Raw genomic sequence first — 22,475 nt, 5'->3', positions numbered from 1 at the left:
AATGTCATTTTTACTTTTTAATTTTTATATGGTGATGTTTCCGCAAACTAAGGTTATTTCTCTTGTTAAGTGTATCCAGTCCACGGATCATCCATTACTTATGGGATATTCTCCTTCCCAACAGGAAGTTGCAAGAGGATCACCCACAGCAGAGCTGCTATATAGCTCCTCCCCTAACTGCCATATCCAGTCATTCTCTTGCAAGCCTCAACCAAGATGGAGGTCGTAAGAGGAGTGTGGTGTTTTATACTTAGTTTATTTCTTCAATCAAAAGTTTTTTTTTTTTAAATGGTACCGGAGTGTGCTGTTTATCTCAGGCAGTATTTAGAAGAAGAATCTGCCTGCATTTTCTATGATCTTAGCAGAAGTAACTAAGATCCATGTCTATTCTCACATATTCTGAGGAGTGAGGTAACTTCAGAGAGGGAATGGCGTGCAGGTTTTCCTGCAATAAGGTATGTGCAGTTAATATTTTTCTAGGGATGGAATTTGCTAGAAAATGCTGCTTATACCAGATTAATGTAAGTAAAGCCTTAAATGCAGTGATAGCTACTGGTATCAGGCTTATTAATAGAGATGCATACTCTTATAAAAATGTAATATAAAACGTTTGCTGGCATGTTAATCGTTTTTATATATGTTTGGTGACAAAACTTACTGGGGCCTAGTTTTTTTCCACATGGCTGGTTTGATTTCTGCCTAGAGACAGTTTCCTGAAGCTTTCCACTGTTGCAATATGAGTGGGAAGGGCCTATTTTAGTGCTTTTCTGTGCAGCTAAAAATACTGACAGACATTCAGCTTCCCTCTGCATGATACAGGACATCTCTGAAGGGCTCAAAAGGCTTCAAAGTCGTGTTTGAGGAGGGTAACAACCACAGTAGACTGTGGCAGTTGTTGTGACTGTGTTTAAAAAACGTTTTTGTCATTTATTATTCTGTTTTTGTTATTAAGGGGTTAATCATCCATTTGCAAGTGGGTGCAATGCTCTGCTGACTTGTTACATACACTGTAAAAATGTTGTTAGTGTAACTGCCTTTTTTCACTGTTATTTCAAATTTTGTCAAAATTTGTTTCTCTTAAAGGCACAGTATCCAAGCTTGCTAGTCTCATTGCTAGTCTGTACAAACATGTCTGAAACAGAGGATACTTGTTCATTATGTTTAAAAGCCATGGTGGAGCCCCATAGGAGAATGTGTACTAAATGTATTGATTTCACCTTAAACAGTAAAGATCAGTCTTTATCTATAAAAGAATTGTCACCAGAGGGGTCTGTCGAGGGGGAAGTTATGCCGACTAACTGTCCCCACGTGTCGGACCCTTCGCCTCCCGCTCAAGGGACGCACGCTAATATGGCGCAAAGTACATCAGGGATGCCCATAGCGATTACTTTGCAGGACATGGCTGCAATCATGAATAATACCCTGTCAGAGGTATTATCCAGTTTGCCTGAATTGAGAGGCAAGCGCGATCGCTCTGGGGTTTGATGAGATACAGAGCGCGTAGATGCTGTAAGAGCCATGTCTGATACTGCGTCACAATATGCAGAACCTGAGGACGGAGAGCTTCAGTCTGTGGGTGACGTCTCTGATTCGGGGAGACCTGATTCAGAGATTTCTAATTTTAAATTTAAGCTTGAGAACCTCCGTGTATTGCTTGGGGAGGTATTAGCTGCTCTGAATGACTGTGACACAATTGCAGTGCCAGAGAAATTGTGTAGGCTGGATAAATACTATGCAGTGCCGGTGAGTACTGATGTTTTTCCAATACCTAAAAGGCTTACAGAAATTATTAGTAAGGAGTGGGATAGGCCCGGAGTGCCCTTTTCCCCACCTCCTATATTTAGAAAAATGTTTCCAATAGATGCCACTACACGGGACTTATGGCAGACTGTCCCTAAGGTGGAGGGAGCAGTTTCTACTTTAGCAAAGCGTACCACTATCCCGGTTGAGGACAGTTGTGCTTTTTCAGATCCAATGGATAAAAAATTAGAGGGTTACCTTAAGAAAATGTTTATTCAACAAGGTTTTATTTTACAGCCCCTTGCATGCATTGCGCCTGTCACTGCTGCGGCGGCATTCTGGTTTGAGGCCCTGGAAGAGGCCATCCATACAGCTCCATTGACTGAAATTGTTGACAAGCTTAGAACGCTTAAGCTAGCTAGCTAGCCATTGTTCATTTGACTAAACTAACGGTTAAGAATTCCGGATTCACCATCTCGGCGCGTAGGGCGCTATGGCTCAAATCCTGGTCAGCTGATGTGACTTCAAAGTCTAAATTACTCAACATTCCATTCAAGGGGCAGACCTTATTCGGGCCTGGTTTGAAAGAAATTATTGCTGACATTACTGGAGGTAAGGGTCATACTCTTCCTCCAGGACAGGGCCAAATCAAAGGCCAAACAGTCTAATTTTCGTGCCTTTCGAAATTCCAAGGCAAGTGCAGCATCAACTTCCTCCGCTTCAAGACAAGAGGGAACTTTTGCTCAATCTAAGCAGGCCTGGAAACCTAACTAGTCCTGGAACAAAGGCAAGCAGGCCAGAAAGCCTGCTGCTGCCTCTAAGACGGCATGAAGGAACGGCCCCCTATCCGGCGACGGATCTAGTAGGGGGCAGACTTTTTCTCTTCGCCCAGGCGTGGGCAAGAGATGTTCAGGATCCCTGGGCGTTGGAGATCATATCTCAGGGATATCTTCTGGACTTGAAAGCTTCCCCTCCACAAGGGAGATGTTATCTGCAAATCAGATAAAGAAAGAGGCATTCCTACGCTGTGTGCAAGACCTCCTAGTAATGGGAGTGATCCATCCAGTTCCGCGGACGGAACAAGGACAGGGTTTTTATTCAAATCTGTTTGTGGTTCCCAAAAAAGAGGGAACCTTCAGACCAATTTTGGATCTAAAGATCTTAAACAAATTCCTCAGAGTTCCATCATTCAAAATGGAAACTATTCGGACCATCCTACCCATGATCCAAGAGGGTCAGTACATGACCACAGTGGACTTAAAGGATGCCTACCTTCACATACCGATTCACAAAGATCATCATCGGTTCCTAAGGTTTGCCTTTCTAGAAAGGCATTACCAATTTGTAGCTCTTCCCTTCGGGTTGGCTACAGCCCCGAGAATCTTTACGAAGGTTCTGGGCTCACTTCTGGCGGTTCTAAGACCGCGAGGCATAGCGGTGGCTCTGTATCTAGATGACATCCTGATACAGGCGTCAAGCTTTCAAATTGCCAAGTCTCATACAGAGATAGTTCTGGCATTTCTGAGATCGCACGGGTGGAAAGTAAACGAGGAAAAGAGTTCTCTATCCCCACTGACAAGAGTCTCCTTCCTAGGGACTCTTATAGATTCTGTAGAGATGAAAATTTACCTGACGGAGTCCAGGTTATCAAAGCTTCTAAATGCTTGCTGTATTCTTCATTCCATTCCGCGCCCTTCGGTGGCTCAGTGTATGGAGGTAATCGGCTTAATGGTAGCGGCAATGGACATAGTGCCATTTGCGCGTCTACATCTCAGACCACTGCAATTATGCATGCTAAGTCAGTGGAATAGGGATTACACAGATTTGTCCCCTCTGCTAAATCTGGATCAAGAGACCAGAGATTCTCTTCTCTGGTGGTTGTCTCGGGTCCACCTGTCCGAGGGTATGACCTTTCGCAGGCCAGATTGGACAATTGTAACGACAGATGCCAGCCTTCTAGGTTGGGGTGCAGTCTGGAACTCCCTGAAGGCACAGGGATCGTGGACTCAGGAGGAGAAACTCCTTCCGATAAATATTCTGGAGTTAAGCGCAATATTCAATGCTCTTCTGGCTTGGCCTCAGTTAGCAACACTGAGGTTCATCAGATTTCAGTCGGACAATATCACGACTGTGGCTTACATCAACCATCAAGGGGAACCAGGAGTTCCCTAGCGATGGTAGAAGTCTCAAAAATAATTCGCTGGGCAGAGACTCACTCTTGCCACCTGTCAGCAATCCATATCCCAGGTGTGGAGAAATGGGAGGCGGATTTTCTAAGTCGTCAGACTTTTCACCCAGGGGAGTTGGAACTCCATCCGGAGGTGTTTGCTCAGTTGATTCATCGTTGGGGCAAACCAGAGTTGGATCTCATGGCGTCTCGCCAGAACGCCAAGCTTCCTTGTTACGGATCCAGGTCCAGGGACCCAGAAGCGAGGCTGATAGATGCTCTAGGTTCTTCAACCTGGCTTAGGTGTTTCCACCGTTTCCTCTGCTCCCTCGACTGATTGCCAAGATCAAACAGGAGAGAGCATCAGTGATTCTAATAGCGCCTGCGTGGCCACGCAGGACCTGGTATGCAGACCTAGTGGACATGTCATCCTTTCCACCATGGACTCTGCCTCTAAGACAGGACCTTCTGATACAAGGTCCTTTCAATCATCCAAATCTAATTTCTCTGAGACTGACTGCATGGAGATTGAACGCTTGATTCTATCAAAGCGTGGCTTCTCCGAGTCAGTCATTGATACCTTAATACAGGCACGAAAGCCCTTTACCAGGAAAATCTATCACAAGATATGGCGTACATATCTTTACTGGTGTGAATCCAAGAATTACTCATGGAGTAAGGTTAGGATTCCTAGGATATTGTCCTTTCTCCAAGAGGGTTTGGACAAAGGATTATCAGCTAGTTCCTTAAAGGGACAGATTTCTGCTCTGTCTATTCTTTTGCACAAGCGTCTGGCAGAAGTTCCAGACATCCAGGCATTTTGTCAGGCTTTGGTTAGAATTAATCCTGTGTTTAAACCTGTTGCTCTCCCATGGAGCTTAAACTTGGTTCTTAAAGTTCTTCAAGGAGTTCCATTTGAACCCCTTCATTCCATTGATATTAAGCTTTTATCTTGGAAAGTTCTGTTTTTGATGGCTATTTCCTCGGCTCGGAGAGTCTCTGAGCTATCTGCCTTACAATGTGATTCTCCTTATCTGATTTCTCATGCAGATAAGGTAGTTCTGCGTACCAAACCTGGGTTTTTACCTAAGGTGGTTTCTAACAAGAATATCAATCAAGAGATTGTTGTTCTATCATTGTGTCCTAATCCTTCTTCAAAGAAGGAACGTCTTTTACATAATCTGGACGTAGTCCGTGCCTTGAAGTTTTACTTACAAGCTACTAAAGATTTTCGTCAAACATCTTCCCTGTTTGTCGTTTATTCTGGACAGAGGAGAGGTCAAAAAGCTTCGGCAACCTCTCTTTCCTTTTGGCTTCGGAGTATTATACGCCTAGCCTATGAGACTGCTGGACAGCAGCCCCCTGAAATAATTACAGCTCATTCTACTAGAGCTGTGGCTTCCACCTGGGCCTTTAAAAATGAGGCCTCTGTTGAACAGATTTGCAAGGCCGCGACTTGGTATTCGCTTCACACATTTTCAAAATTTTTACAAATTTGATACTTTTTGCTTCTTGGGAGGCTGTTTTTGGGAGAAAGGTTCTTCAGGCAGTGGTTCCTTCCGCTTAATCCCTGCCTTGTCCCTCCCATCATCCGTGTACTTTAGCTTTGGTATTGGTATCCCATAAGTAATGGATGATCCGTGGACTGGATACACTTAACAAGAGAAAACATAATTTATGCTTACCTGATAAATTTATTTCTCTTGTAGTGTATCCAGTCCACGGCCCGCCCTGCCATTTTAAGGCAGGTCTAAAATTTAATTAAACTACAGTCACCACTGCACCCTATGGTTTCTCCTTTCTCGTCTTGTTTCGGTCGAATGACTGGATATGGCAGTTAGGGGAGGAGCTATATAGCAGCTCTTCTGTGGGTGATCCTCTTGCAACTTCCTGTTGGGAAGGAGACTATCCCATAAGTAATGGATGATCCGTGGACTGGATACACTACAAGAGAAATAAATTTATCAGGTAAGCATAAATTATGTTTCTCCAACATAGGTGTGTCCGGTCCACGGCGTCATCCTTACTTGTGGGATATTCTCCTCCCCAACAGGAAATGGCAAAGAGCCCAGCAAAGCTGGTCACATGATCCCTCCTAGGCTCCGCCTACCCCAGTCATTCTCTTTGCCGTTGCACAGGCAACATCTCCACGGAGATGGCTAAGAGTTTTTTGGTGTTTAAATATAGTTTTTATTCTTCAATCAAGTGTTTGTTATTTTAAAATAGTGCTGGTATGTACTATTTACTCTGAAACAGAAAAGAGAAGAAGATTTCTGTTTGTAAGAGGAAGATGATTTTAGCAAACGTTACTAAAATCGATTGCTGTTTCCACACAGGACTGTTGAGATGAAGTAACTTCAGTTGGGGGAAGCAGTTGGCAGACTTTTCTGCCTGAGGTATGACTGGCCACATTTCTAACAAGACCTTGTAATGCTGGAAGGCTGTCATTTTCCCTATGGGGACCGGTAAGCCATTTTCTTAGATTAAGTAAAAGAATAAAGGGCTTTATAAGGGCTTAAAAAACTGGTAGACATTTTTCTGGGCTAAAACGATTACTTTGCTAAGCATATTTGGCAGATTATAACTCTTTATAGTTATTATAATCTTGGGGATTGTTGTTAAAAAACGGCAGGCACTGTTTGGACACCTTTTTCAGATGGGGGCCTTCTCTAGTCATAGGCAGAGCCTCATTTTCGCGCCACTAATGCGCAGTTGTTTTTGGAAAGCAAGGCATGCAGATGCATGTGTGAGGAGCTAAGAACCACTGAAAAAGCTTATAGAAGGCGTCATTTGGTATCGTATTCCCCTCTGGGCTTGGTTGGGTCTCAGCAAAGCAGATACCTGGGACTGTATAGGGGTTAAATGTAAAAACGGCTCCGGTTCCGTTATTTTAAGGGTTAAAGCTTTCAAATTTGGTGTGCAATACTTTTAAGGCTTTAAGACACTGTGGTGAAATTTTGAACAATTGCTTCATGCTTTTTCGCATATTCAGTAATAAAGTGTGTTCTGTTTAAAATTTAAAGTGACAGTAACGGTTTTATTTTAAAACGTTTTTTGTGCTTTGTTGACAAGTTTAATCCTGTTTAACATGTCTGAACCATCAGATAAGCGATGTTCTATATGTATGAAAGCCAATGTGTCTCCCCATTTAAATATATGTGATAATTGTGACATAGTGTCCAAACAAAGTAGGGACAATGATGCCACAGATAATAATAGTGCCCAAGATGATTCTTCAGATGAGGGGAGTAAGCATGGTACTGCATCATCCCCTTCTGTGTCTACACCAGTTTTGCCCACACAAGAGGCCCCTAGTACATCTAGTGCGCCAATACTTATTACCATGCAACAATTAACGGCTGTTATGGATAATTCTATTGCAAATATTTTATCTAAAATGCCTACTTATCAGAGAAAGCGCGATTGCTCTGTTTTAAACACTGAAGAGCAAGAGGACGCTGATGATAACGTTTCTGACATACCCTCACACCAATCTGAAGGGGCCAGGAGGGAGGTTTTGTCTGAGGGAGAAATTTCAGATTCAGGAAAAATTTCTCAACAAGCTGAACCTGATGTTGTAACATTTAAATTTAAATTAGAACATCTCCGCGCACTGCTTAAGGAGGTATTATCTACTCTGGATGATTGTGACAATTTGGTCATTCCAGAGAAATTATGTAAGATGGACAAGTTCCTAGAGGTTCCGGTGCCCCCCGATGTTTTTCCTATACCCAAGCGGGTGGCGGACATAGTAAATAAGGAATGGGAAAGGCCCGGCATACCTTTTGTTCCTCCCCCTATATTTAAGAAATTATTTCCTATAGTCGACCCCAGAAAGGACTTATGGCAGACAGTTCCTAAGGTCGAGGGGGCGGTCTCTACTCTAAACAAACGCACTACTATTCCCATAGAAGATAGTTGTGCTTTCAAAGATCCTATGGATAAAAAATTAGAGGGTTTGCTTAAAAAGATGTTTGTTCAGCAAGGTTACCTTCTACAACCGATTTCATGCATTGTTCCTGTCACTACGGCAGCGTGTTTCTGGTTCGAAGAACTAGAAAAGTCGCTCAATAAAGAATCTTCGTATGAGGAGGTTATGGACAGAGTTCAAGCACTTAAATTGGCTAACTCTTTTATTCTAGATGCCGCTTTGCAATTAGCTAGATTAGCGGCGAAAAATTCAGGGTTTGCTATCGTGGCGCGCAGAGCGCTTTGGCTAAAGTCTTGGTCAGCGGATGTGTCTTCCAAGACAAAATTGCTTAACATCCCTTTCAAGGGCAAAACACTGTTTGGTCCTGATTTGAAAGAGATTATTTCAGACATCACCGGGGGAAAGGGCCACGCCCTTCCTCAGGATAGGTCTTTTAAGGCTAGAAATAAACCTAATTTTCGTCCCTTTCGCAGAAACGGACCAGCCTCTACTTCTACATCCTCTAAGCAAGAGGGTAATACTTCTCAACCCAAACCAGCCTGGAGACCGATGCAAGGCTGGAACAAGGGTAAGCAGGCCAAGAAGCCTGCCACTGCTACCAAAACAGCATGAAGGGATGGCCCCCGATCCGGGTCCGGATCTGGTGGGGGGCAGACTTTCTCTCTTTGCTCAGGCCTGGGCAAGAGATGTTCAGGATCCTTGGGCACTAGAAATAGTTTCTCAAGGTTATCTCCTGGAATTCAAGGAACTACCCCCAAGGGGAAGGTTCCACAGGTCTCAATTATCTTCAAACCAAATAAAAAGACAGGCATTCTTACATTGTGTACAAGACCTGTTAAAGATGGGAGTAATTCATCCAGTTCCAATAGGAGAACAAGGGATGGGGTTTTACTCCAACCTGTTCATAGTTCCCAAAAAAGAGGGAACATTCAGACCAATTTTAGATCTCAAGATCCTAAACAAATTTCTCAGGGTTCCATCGTTCAAAATGGAAACCATTCGAACGATCCTTCCTACCATCCAGGAAGGTCAATTTATGACCACGGTGGATTTAAAGGATGCGTACCTACATATTCCTATCCACAAGGAACATCATCAGTTCCTAAGGTTCGCTTTTCTGGACAAGCATTACCAGTTTGTGGCACTTCCATTCGGATTAGCCACTGCTCCGAGAATTTTCACAAAGGTACTAGGGTCCCTTCTAGCGGTTCTAAGACCAAGGGGCATTGCAGTAGTACCGTACTTGGACGACATCCTGATTCAAGCGTCGTCTCTGTCAAAAGCAAAGGCTCATACGGACATCGTCCTAGCCTTTCTCAGATCTCACGGATGGAAAGTGAACATAGAAAAAAGTTCTCTTTCCCCGTCAACAAGAGTTCCCTTCTTGGGAACAATAATAGACTCCTTAGAAATGAAGATTTTTCTGACAGAGGTCAGAAAATCAAAACTTCTAAGTTCTTGTCAAGTACTTCATTCTGTTCTTCGTCCTTCCATAGCGCAGTGCATGGAAGTAATAGGATTGATGGTTGCAGCAATGGACATAGTTCCTTTTGCAAGAATTCATCTAAGACCATTACAACTGTGCATGCTCAGACAGTGGAATGGGGATTACACAGACTTGTCTCCGACGATTCAAGTAGATCAAAGGACCAGAGATTCACTCCGTTGGTGGCTGATCCTGGACAACCTGTCACAGGGAATGAGCTTCCGCAGACCAGAGTGGGTCATTGTCACGACCGACGCCAGTCTGGTGGGCTGGGGCGCGGTCTGGGAACCCCTGAAAGCTCAGGGTCTATGGTCTCGGGAAGAATCTCTTCTCCCGATAAACATTCTGGAACTGAGAGCGATATTCAATGCTCTCAAAGCTTGGCCTCATCTAGCAAAGGCCAAATTCATAAGGTTTCAATCAGACAACATGACGACAGTTGCATATATCAACCATCAGGGGGGAACAAGGAGTTCCCTGGCGATGGAGGAAGTGACCAAGATAATTCAATGGGCGGAGGATCACTCCTGCCACTTGTCTGCAATCCACATCCCAGGAGTGGAAAATTGGGAAGCGGATTTTCTGAGTCGTCAGACATTCCATCCGGGGGAGTGGGAACTCCATCCGGAAATCTTTGCCCAAATAACTCGATTATGGGGCATTCCAGACATGGATCTGATGGCCTCTCGTCAGAACTTCAAGGTTCCTTGTTACGGTCCAGATCCAGGGATCCCAAGGCGACTCTAGTAGATGCACTAGTAGCACCTTGGACCTTCAACCTAGCTTATGTATTCCCACCGTTTCCTCTCATTCCCAGGCTGGTAGCCAGGATCAATCAGGAGAGGGCTTCGGTGATCTTGATAGCTCCTGCGTGGCCACGCAGGACTTGGTATGCAGGCCTGGTGAATATGTCATCGGCTCCACCATGGAAGCTACCTTTGAGACAGGACCTTCTTGTTCAAGGTCCATTCGAACATCCGAATCTGGTTTCCCTCCAACTGACTGCTTGGAGATTGAACGCTTGATTTTATCAAAACGTGGGTTTTCAGATTCTGTAATAGATACTCTGATTCAGGCTAGAAAGCCTGTAACTAGAAAAATTTACCATAAGATATGGAAAAAATATATCTGTTGGTGTGAATGTAAAGGATTCCCCTGGAACAAGATAAAAATTCCTAAGATTCTATCCTTTCTACAAGAAGGTTTGGAGAAAGGATTATCTGCAAGTTCTCTGAAGGGACATATCTCTGCGTTATCTGTTTTACTTCACAAAAGGCTGGCAGCTGTGCCAGACGTTCAAGCGTTTGTTCAGGCTCTGGTTAGAAACAAGCCTGTTTACAGACCTTTGACTCCTCCCTGGAGTCTTAATCTAGTTCTTTCAGTTCTTCAAGGGGTTCCGTTTGAACCCTTACATTCCGTAGATATTAAGTTATTATCTTGGAAAGTTTTGTTTTTGGTTGCAATTTCTTCTGCTAGAAGAGTTTCTGAGTTATCTGCTCTGCAGTGTTCTCCGCCCTATCTGGTGTTCCATGCAGATAAGGTGGTTTTGCGTACTAAGCCTGGTTTTCTTCCGAAAGTTGTTTCCAACAAGAATATTAACCAGGAGATAGTTGTACCTTCTTTGTGTCCGAATCCAGTTTCAAAGAAGGAACGTTTGTTACACAATTTGGACGTGGTCCGTGCTCTAAAATTCTATTTAGAGGCCACTAAAGATTTCAGACAAACATCTTCTTTGTTTGTTGTTTATTCTGGTAAAAGGAGAGGTCAAAAGGCAACTTCTACCTCTCTTTCTTTTTGGCTTAAAAGCATTATCCGATTGGCTTATGAGACTGCCGGACGGCAGCCTCCTGAAAGAATCACAGCTCATTCCACTAGGGCTGTGGCTTCCACATGGGCCTTCAAGAACGAGGCTTCTGTTGACCAGATATGTAAGGCAGCGACTTGGTCTTCACTGCACACTTTTGCCAAATTTTACAAATTTGATACTTTTGCTTCTTCAGAGGCTATTTTTGGGAGAAAGGTTTTGCAAGCCGTGGTGCCTTCCATTTAGGTGACCTGATTTGCTCCCTCCCTTCATCCGTGTCCTAAAGCTTTGGTATTGGTTCCCACAAGTAAGGATGACGCCGTGGACCGGACACACCTATGTTGGAGAAAACAGAATTTATGCTTACCTGATAAATTACTTTCTCCAACGGTGTGTCCGGTCCACGGCCCACCCTGGTTTTTTTAATCAGGTCTGATGAATTATTTTCTCTAACTACAGTCACCACGGTATCATATGGTTTCTCCTATGCATATTTCCTCCTGTACGTCGGTCGAATGACTGGGGTAGGCGGAGCCTAGGAGGGATCATGTGACCAGCTTTGCTGGGCTCTTTGCCATTTCCTGTTGGGGAGGAGAATATCCCACAAGTAAGGATGACGCCGTGGACCGGACACACCGTTGGAGAAAGTAATTTATCAGGTAAGCATGAATTCTGTTTTTTCAAAAAATGCTTTGTTGGCTGAAAAAGTGTTTTTTTTTTTTGTAGGAACCTAAATGAAAATATTGAAAATTATGTATAAATACATTTAGTTCCAAATGATTGAAATCTTCTTAGCACAGGGGTGTGAAATAGCCCAGTGATATAGGGATTTATTTTTTCTAGTATTATTTTGAATGACACTGCTGCTGATCAGTACCTAACGCGCTATATTAAAGGGACAGTCAACAGAAATGGCTTGTAATTACAGAGTGTGATGTTGCTATTAAATAACACATCAGCCAAGTCTTAACATTTGTAAAACAAAATAACATTGTTTTAAAGGGACAGACTAGTCAAAATTAAATTTCATGATTCGGATAGGGCATTCAATTTTAAACAACTTTCCAATTAATTTTTTAGCTTCAAATTTGCTTTGTTCTCTTGGTATTATTTGTTGAAAGCTAAACCTAGGTAGGCTGATATTCTAATTTCTAAGCCGTTGAAGGCTGCATCTTATCTTAGTATATATTGACAGTTTTTCACAGCTAGACAGTGCTAGTTCACGTGTGCCATAGTACAACAATTGCTGAGGGGCCTAGATAAAAATAGTCCCGTCCCTGACGTATTGGTTTCCCCCTCACATTCCTTCTGGCACTGTACTGTGCGTAGTTTTAGGTAAAGAAATCTGAACATCAGCTAAGATACAAGATAAGCAGAATAAAATCACATGGCCATGTCTGACTCTCTGTCAGGTAACACTGCTCACTGGTTACCATGGTAATAAGTTAGTTTTGTAGCTCTGCATCTGTGTGTATGAAACCATCTCAGACAGGATCTTATTTCACAGAGGCTTTAGAGGCGAGCGGACATTAACAATTATGTCCATTTAGTAGTGATGTCATTGTCATAAGGATTCATGTTATAATTGAGGTCTCCAGTTAAAGGGGACACTAAACCCAAATTTCCTTCTTAATACAAGGAGAGTCCATGGCTTCATTCCTTACTGTTGGGAAAATACTGAACCTGGCCACTAGGAGTAGGCAAAGACACCCCAGCCAAAGGCTTAAATACCTCTCCCACTTCCCCTATCCATCATTCATTCGTTGCCTTTTGTCATAGGAGGACGGCAGAGAAGTGTCAGAAGATTCCGGAGTTGTTCCTCAGTAGGGATATCTGCCTTTCGTTTTGGAACTGGAGTTTTAAGTAGTCTTGTCAGCCTCTCAGTGAGAGCATTGACGAAAGTTAGAGTCTGAAGATGCAGGGAGAGTCTTTCTGCAAACCCATCCAGACTGCCTGCTAACAGCTCCTAAGCAATCAGTGTTGACGAGTTTCACTGTTTGCTTTCTTCACTCAAGTCCATGTCAGGAGCAATGCTACAAGCCTGTCACACTTGAGAGGCTATGTTTCTGTTCCACAGCACGGATTCTGGTAAGATTGTTTCAATTTTTTACTTATGTTGAAATTGTTGAAGACAGGTTTACAGTGTGACTCCTTTTATCTTTATAGAATAATGGGTTAATATCTCCTGAGGGAGGTTATTGAACAGTGGGGATTAATAAAATATGTTTGCTTAGATTTATGCTGCTTATATGTGAGATTTATTGAAGTTCTGGTCTGCGGATATGACTTCTAAGTCTAGACTACTTTCCCTCCCTTTTAAGGGAAACATTTTATTTGGTCCAGGCCTGGACTCCATTATTTCCACGGTTACAGGGGGCAAGGGTGCCTTCCTACCGCAGGATTAAAAGAACAAATCTAAGGGACAAGGATCTAATTTTTGTTCATTTCGTTCTGAGAAGTCCCAACTTTAGCAGTCCTCCTCTAAACCAGAGCAAACCAAGAGCACTTGGAAGCCGGCACAATTCTGGAATAAATCCAAGCAGAACAAGAAGCCCGCCGAGAACAGGTCGGCATGAAGGGGCGGCCCCCGATCCAAAGCTGGATCGTATAGGGGGCAGACTGTTGCTGTTTTCAGATGCTTGGTCCAGGGACGTGCAGGATCCGTGGGTCCCGGAGGTCATAGCTCATGGATACAAGATAGGTTTCAAATCTCATCCACCCAAGGGCAGATTTGTCCTCTCAAGCCTGTCTTTAAAACCACAAAAGAGGGAAGCCTTTCTGGGGCGCGTGCAGGATCTGTCCTCTCGGGGTCATTGTCCTGGTTCCTATCACAGAAAGAGGTTTGGGATACTACTCAAACCGGTTTGTGGTCCCAAAGAAGGAGGGAACTTTACGCCCAATTCTGGACCTAAAGTGCTTAAAGGTATAGTACACTGTAAAATAGTTTTTCCATTAATTTTAAATGACCTGTTATACCAACTGCAGAGTATAAAATATTTGAGAAATTGCATTTTCAGGTTTATTTGTGTATATGAATTAGCTGATTTTGTGCTTTGAAACCACAGCCTATTACAATGGGTTGAACTTAAAGGCGATATCATATCTCATTATGTTATAACTTTGTGTACACAGACTTGCTTCCTTTATCTTTTATTTGTCTGGAACACCAAAGCTCAATACATAGAAAGAACAATGGAAAATTATCATTTTATTACTTAACTATACTGCATCCCACTGAGTGTGTAACTTCTTCTGCTGGCTGTGTTTACTTAGGCTATCCAATAGCCTATACTCCAGTATCAAAACTTTCAATCTATGTGGCTATACCACAGGCTAAATCAGCTATTTCTAATGCTGTAATAGGGGTAAATGAGCTACTTGTAATCAATTTAATACACTCTAGCAGGTAAAAAGGATCATTGGGAATAATTTAAAGGGGAGAAAATTTTGGGGTGAACTGTCCCTTTAAACAAGTTTCTAAATGTCCCCTCTATCAAGATGGAGACAATAAGGTCCATTCTTCCTCTAGTTCAGGAAGGACAGTTCATGACCACTATAGATCTGAAGGATGCCTACCTTCACGTTCCAATCCAAAGGGACCACTTCCAGTTCCTAAGGTTTGCGTTCCTGAATCAGCACTTCCAGTTCATTGCACTTCTGTTTGGTCTAGCTACGGCCCCAAGAATCTTCTCAAAGGTTTTGGGAGCTCTCCTGGCTGTCGCCAGAACCCAAGGTATAGCAGTAGCTCCCTACTTGGACGACATTCTGGTTCAAGCGCCATCCTTTCGTCTAGCAGAGGACCATTCGGTTTCTCTTCTCTCTCTCTTCTTCGATCAAATGGATGACAGATAAAGTTAGAGAAGGGTTCTCTTATCCCAAGCACTAGGGTAGAATTTCTGGGCACTATAATAGATTCAGTATCCATGAGGATATTTCTAGTGTATCAGTGATACATTGTTTATGAATGGCGGCTTGAAAAGCTGCACTGTCATTAAGATTTTCTTGAGAAAGACTCACTAAAGGAACCAAAACGTCGACTTTTGTGATGCTATACATTAAATAAAAATATCACTTGGATGCCATAAAGACCCTTGAGTGCCCTCCCTTCTTCGTGTTGTCATATGAATATTAATTTGGGTAAAAGTACATACCATTAATTGAAAAATGTTACTACGTATATCTCTCTAAATAAGCCTGATAATCCTGACCAGTCTGCGCCCTTGAGATCTCACAGTTCTTCACTGTAAGATTTGGTGAATATCTCTATAACCACTTTTATGTTGGTTTTATATATGAGTGTGGCTATAAATAAAGGACAGATGCAATGGTGTATATATATAAATCACCCTTGTGGTTGGCAATAATTTTGCTCCCACTTTGATTTAATTATATTACCCTCCATATTACATTGAAATACATACCAGTATACCACTGGGAATAGATACTGTAGGCGTACAGCCTGGATACGTATCCATCGAATATATAAAGTCATTTATCATTATTAATGGGTAACAAGCTCAGCAATAATTCCCACTTTTTGTATATAAATCTAAGTTTGTAACTATTTATTTATGTATATATGTAAACAGTTGTATTAATTTACTATGCATAGATGAGATTAAGAAGGATTATCTCATATTTTCACATTACACCTGTGTACCACACTGCTTAAATAATCAGAGTGTTGAGACACGATTTACTATTGTTTATTATAACCATGACTACAGTTGCCATGGAGACCCATATACACAATGGCACACGATCGGCCAGCTTGGGATATTACTATGGCGATCTAACTAATTCCATTCACTACACTTAAGTTGGTGTCAGCCATTGTCTATTTACGACACTTTATACACAATTTTGTATTAGTCACTAATTCTGTTTAAGAAACACTTTGCATAATTTGTATGCTTAATAATAACACAGCCGTGAAACCGGAAGTGAGATAACATCACTTCCGGTAGGCGTTAGCACTGTGGAATGCAGGATGCGTTCCACGCTCGTGATTTGGCGCACTTTTGGAGAAAAACTTGTTTTGTGAGTGATATTTGAAACACTATAAATTGTTTGAGGTTTGTCTATGTATTTATGCTGATGAAGGGGTTGTGAACCCCGAAAACGTTCCAATAAAGAAGTTTGTGAAAGTCCTGAGAGTGCATTTACATTTGTCTTATATATATATACACCCAGGACTTGACATAATGTGTAGTTTAATCCACAAAAGTAGTGGCTATATAAAATCAAACGTGAGAGATGTTATGTTAGATTACTTGTGTAATGGCTTGTGGATTCTCACCACCTTTATGAAAGAAAATATAATGTATGCTTACTTGATAAATTAATTTCTTTCATGGTGGTGAGGGTCCATGAGATCCGCCCATTTTTAAAATATTTTTTTTTTAATTTATTTTCCTGCTCCTTTTTTCTTTTCTTGCTCTTATCCTTTTTCTACCTTTCTTCTTTGACTATACATCAGACTAGTTTCAGTGTAGTGGGAGGGTTTTTAACTTCTCTTGGAGTTTTGGGAATCTTTGTCTCCTCCTAGTGGCCAGGAGTGTAATTCCCAGGAATAATGGCTCATGGACTCTCGTGTGTGTGTGTGTGTGTGTGTATATATATATATATATATATATATATATATATATATATATATATATATATATATATATATATATATATATATATATATATATACATACAAGTGAAGGAAAAAGTTCTCCAGTCGTGGATGAGGTAAAATTTTTTAAATTTATTGAAACTCTTTTAAAATCATTAACACCACTCGTAAAATCCTAAACGGGCATCAGATCAGGTCTCACGCGTTTCAGCTCTATTGAGCCGTACTCATAGACCTCTGATCTGGTGCAGTCACTACACAACTTTATATACATGTCTAATTAGGTCAATTAAAAACACTTGCCCAGTCAAGGTATTACTTGTTAACCCCTGATTGTCTTTCTAATCCATTATTTGGTATTCCTTTAATTCAGGGTGAATTTCTCAAAGTGTGTATGATTCTTAGGGGGCTACCAATGGGTCTATGGTTATGATATATTAGGAGAACAATGCCTCTTTTACTTGTTTTTAATTATATGAAGTCATTTCATTTTATTTTATATATCTAGTGTGAGGAAACTGTATTTTGATCTTATTGGTCCCATATATACATAACATATTAACAATGCTGTTACAGGTTAAGTCACTATATGTAGGACACGCATGAATCTAATAAACTAGTGTGTGAACTTTTATGCTAGAATTATTATTTATCCATGAACTGTGGGTTTATTTGTTGACTATACTTTAACTACTCTTACCATGAATGTGTTCTACTCCCAAAAGTTTATAAGTTCAAATGGTGAATTAAAACCGTGAGGGATATTAGTCTTTAAGCGGAACATCCAGTATACTTCTTTTTTACTCAGTATGCTGTCCAAGTCGCCTCCCCTTAGATCTAGGATTATTTTATCCACTACTGTCCATCTCAATGATTTTGTATTCCTATCATGTACCTCTATAAAGTGTTTTGTTATGGGGAGGAGTTTATCCTCTCTCTGTCTGCTTTTTTCTGTGTCTACCGTGATGCTAGATAGATGCTCTCTTATACGGCTTCTTATTTCTCTTACCGTTTTGCCTATATATTGAAGTTTACAAATGTTGCATTCAATAAGGTACACAACCCATTTGTCTCTACAATTTAAGTATCTATCTATCTGAAAGATTTCTCCAGTATTAGTTGAAGTAAATATGTTCCCTGTATTTGCGTGTTTGCATGCTTTGCAATCACTATATCCACACTTGTAGAGACCTTTGGTATGTAGCCATGTGGTTTGTTTTGAACTTTTAATATTTGTTGGGGAGACCATGTTCCCTATTGTTCTTCCTCTCCTGTATGAAAACAAACAATTTTTGTCAATTATTTTAGCTAAGCTATTATCAGCTTTTAATATTGGTAAATGTTTTTTTATTATATTGCAAATTTGATTGTATTGTGGCGAGTATTGTGTGACAAATTTGATCCTATTTTGTTCTCTTTCTCCATAATGCTGCTTCCTCTTTGATTTCGTTTTAATGAAATCTGCTTGTTTTTTAGTTTATACTGACATGCGTGCATTTGTGATAGTTTGCTTGGTGTAACCTCTATCTTTCAGTTGTTTGTCTAATGTTTCTGCCTCTTTTAAGTAATCTGTTTCATTAGAGCAATTGCGTCTTACTCTAATGTGTTGTCCTTTTGCTATCGCTCTAAATGTTTCTTTTGGATGATTACTTTTTGCATGTAGCAATGCATTCTTAGATATTGGTTTCTTATACATAGTGGTTTCAATTTCTTTACTTTGTATATTACCCCGTAATATGAGGTCCAAGTAGCTAATCTCACTATTCTGTACTTCATGTGTGAATTTAATTCCCATTCTGTTAGATTCTATATATGTCAAAAAAAATTTCAGTATATCATCATCTCCTTCCCATATTAGGATGAGATCATCTATAAATCTGTTGTACAGTTTAATGTGTTCTTTGAAGTGGTTTCCACCCGCAAAGATGTGGCACAGCTCCCACCAGCCCATAAATAGGTTGGAGTAGGTGGGGGCAAACCCCTCCATAGCAAAAATAATTGTGTGTCAAAAGTTATTCTATTATTTTTATGACATATTCCTGAAAAGCCAGTTCTAAATCACTACGTGTACTCAAAAAATATCTCACTGCTTCCAAGCCCAGTGTGTGTGGTATGTTACTATAAAGTGAAACCACGTCTAGCGTTAACCATCTGCTTTTTGTAGTCCAGGTCACTTCTTTTAATTTTTGTATCATGTGGGTGGAATCTCTAATGTAACTAGTTAAGTACTAAGGGTTGGAGAATGGAGTCCACCCATTCTGACACTGGTTCAAGTAGGGATCCTAACCCTGATACTATTGGTCGTCCCCTTACATTCTCTGTGCTTTTGTGCACCTTAGGAAAGATGTGAAATATTGGGGTCTTTGGCTGTTTGTTAATCAGATAATCATACGTTGTTTTATTAATAAAGCCATTCTCTAGGCCCTCATCCAATAAATGATTTAACTGATGCATGTAGTTTGTTTTGGGGTCTCCTTTTAGGATCATATAGTTGTTTGTGTCCATGAGCTGTCTCATTATTTCACTATCATAATCTGTTTTATTTAATACAACTATACTCCCCCCTTTATCCGATTTTTTAATGACTATATTAGCGTTCTCGGCTAGTTCATTTAAGGCCCTTCTTTCTTTATTGGTTAAGTTATTATTATATTGTGACCCTTTGTCTCTATTTAATTTCTCCAAATCTTCAACTACTCTCTCTTGAAACTGTTCTAAGATGGTACCCCTTGAGTGTATCGGATAAAATGTTGATTTTGCCTTGAAACCTGTGTGAGATTGTTTTTCCTCAATATTTATCTGTTCACCCAATAGGCTCATAAGTGTCTCTCTGGCACAAGAATCTTGAAAATCAAGATGTGTTTCAGATATAGTATCCTCATTTCTCTCTCTTTCCTCTCTTATTATTGTGTTTTCTTCTGCATTATGAAAATGTTTTTTTAAAGTTAAATTTCGGACTATCCGAGTGACATCAACAATTGTGTTGAATATGTTAAATTTAGTTGTTGGTACAAAATTTAAACCATAGTTTAATACTCTCTCTTGTGTTGGTGTCAATTGGGTGCCCGAAAGATTAATGACTATTGATGCACTGTCCGCTCTGAGTTTTTTTTGGCTCTCAATTGGTATCTGTTCATTTGTACTTGTTTGACTCTGTTGTCTCCTCCTATAGTTTGTTTTATAGCTGGTATTACATCTCTCTGTTCTTGTGGGGGAGCTGTTACTAAAAAAGCCTGGTCAAACTTAGTTCTGACTGAATCAGCTTTGTCTGTCTTTTGTATGTTTGCTGAATTTAATGTATTTTTGTAACTGCTTAGTTTGTGATAACCTGTTTTACTCTTAGCTCCCTGTGCCTCTGTGTTGGTTCTATCTTGTGTGTTCTGTTGTGCAATGATCTCTATATTAGGTATGTCTCTATTATACTGACTGTCATTATCCACACAATTCTCATCAGTTGACTCTGCATCAGTATCTGAGAATGTTACTTTCTTTTTGCCTTTATTCTTTGGGTTACCCTTATGGTGTCTGAAATTCCTTCTATTGTTATCCCTATGTGAGGTGGCTCTTTCTTTTCTATTCCATACATGTACTGTATTAGTCTGATAGTCTGTCCAGTCTCTTAAACATTGTGTTTGTTTTATTTGTAGAACTCCCTCTGTAGATTTCTCTACTGTCTCTATGAAAATATAATGTATGCTTACTTGATAAATTAATTTCTTTCATGGTGGTGAGAGTCCATGAGACCCGCCCATTTTTAAAATATTTTTTTTTTTATTTATTTTCCTGCTCCTTTTTTCTTTTCTTGCTCTCTTATCCTTTTTCTACCTTTCTTCTTTGACTATACATCAGACTAGTATCAGTGTAGTGGGAGGGTTTTTAACTTCTCTTGGAGTTTTGGGAATCTTTGTCTCCTCCTAGTGGCCAGGAGTGTAATTCCCAGGAATAATGGCTCATGGACTCTCGTGTGTGTGTGTATAAATATATATATATATATATGTGTGTGTGTATGTGTGTGTGTGTGTATATATATATATATATATATATATATATACACATAGATATACTAGTTAAAATGTTCTCAAGAAAGATATAATTGTGCATTGATAAATAACCATTCTCCCATTGTATTTCTTCCCAACAGGTGGATTCACGGATTGTAAAAATCCTATTCATGGCAAGAATGCAGGTGCTCTGTTAAATTTTTTTCAAAATCAAAGTAGCAATGCTGAAAATATATGTTCAGAATGTGGAAAATGTTTTACAAGAAAATCATATCTTATTATGCATCGGACAACTCATACAGGAAAGCAAGTATTTTCTTGTTCTGAATGTGGGAAAAGTTTTGCCTGGAAATCGGATCTCACTAAACATCAGAAAATTCATACAGGAGAGAGAGCGTTTTCATGTTCTGAATGTGGGAAAAGTTTTACTCATTTATCAACTCTCAATACGCATCGGAAAATTCATACTGGAGAGAAAGCGTTTTCATGTTCTCAATGTGGGAAACGTTTTATTCGAAAATCACAACTTCTTAATCATCAGAAAATTCATGCAAAAGCATTTTCTTGTTCTGAGTGTGGGAAATGTTTTGCCTGCAAATCAGATTTTCTTTCACACCAGAAAATTCATAAACCATTTTCATGTTCTGAATGTGGAAAACGTTTCACTCGGAAATCACATCTTAATAATCATCAGATAATTCATACAGGAGAGAAAGCATTTTCATGTTCTGATTGTGGGAAATGTTTTAACCATCCGTCAAACCTTATTAGTCATCGTAAAATTCATACAGGAGAGAAAGTTTTTTTATGTTCTGAATGTGGGAAATGTTTTGCCAGGAAATCGGATCTTGATAAACACCAGAAAATTCATACAGGAGAGAAAGCATTTTCATGCTCTGAGTGTGGGAAAAGTTTTACCCATCCATCGAACCTTATTAGTCATCGGAAAATTCATACAGGAGAAAAAGCATTTTCCTGTTCTGATTGTGGGAAATGTTTTACTCGGAAATCACATTTTAGTAGACATCAGAAAATTCATGCAAAATAGAATGCGTATTCATGTTTTGAATGTGGGAAATGTTAACCAGAAATATTTTTTTTCTACTAATCATTCATAATGAAATTATTTTGATATTCAAAAATGGGTGTAAGAAACTATACATTTAAGAGTTCCCTCTCTAATAATAGTTAAGCCCAGTTACCTCCCTGGCTATGGGAGAAGTCAGTGTGCTTTATGCCTAGATAATGTTAAATACCATAGATGGTAGCCACTACATTAGTGCGAGTGAAAGGTTCTCGTTGTTATTTATTGGCTGACTGACTTCCAGGCTGCTGATTGGTTACAGTGCTTTGAGACTCCATTTCTGAGCTTTTAATTACTCTGGGCCTAAGAAGTGATTTGATTATTACGGGAAGAGATTATAAATAATGTATAGACCAGTACATTTGTTAAAATAGTACATGTTTATCCAAAATGCTTGTTTTAGTAGTATCATTGGTTTAAATAAACAGTTTCTGCTGATTTTTTTTCCCCTGGTACTTTGCATACTTTGTATACTAAAGTGGTGCTGAAGATTGCTACAATTTTTCCTGCTTAACCATGTCTTTTTAACCCCTTGGCGACCGAGGATGTGCCAGGCACGTCCTACAAAGGGTGTCCGTTAATGACCAAGGACATGCCTGGCACGTCCTCAGGGGTTTGAAGCACTGGAAGCAATCGTGATCG

The 22,475-nt window shown here is 40.3% G+C and overlaps 1 protein-coding gene across 3 annotated transcripts in view; it reads left to right on the top strand.

The window, feature by feature from the left end:
• Nucleotides 1-22,271, top strand: part of LOC128666776 (zinc finger protein OZF-like) — a 110,606-nt gene extending 88,335 nt beyond the window's left edge. For all 3 annotated transcript variants that reach the window (XM_053721561.1, XM_053721563.1, XM_053721562.1), the window contains one exon: nucleotides 20,890-22,271. In XM_053721561.1, the coding sequence (XP_053577536.1) occupies nucleotides 20,890-21,797 (908 nt within the window). In that variant the 3' untranslated portion in view covers nucleotides 21,798-22,271. The remainder of the gene's footprint in view (nucleotides 1-20,889) is intronic.
• The last annotated feature ends 204 nt before the right edge of the window (nucleotides 22,272-22,475 follow it).

This window comes from Bombina bombina, chromosome 7 (assembly GCF_027579735.1).
Source record: "Bombina bombina isolate aBomBom1 chromosome 7, aBomBom1.pri, whole genome shotgun sequence".
Lineage (NCBI taxonomy): Eukaryota > Metazoa > Chordata > Amphibia > Anura > Bombinatoridae > Bombina > Bombina bombina.
Note: the sequence above shows the minus strand (reverse complement) of the source record. Positions and strands in the feature narration are given on the sequence as shown.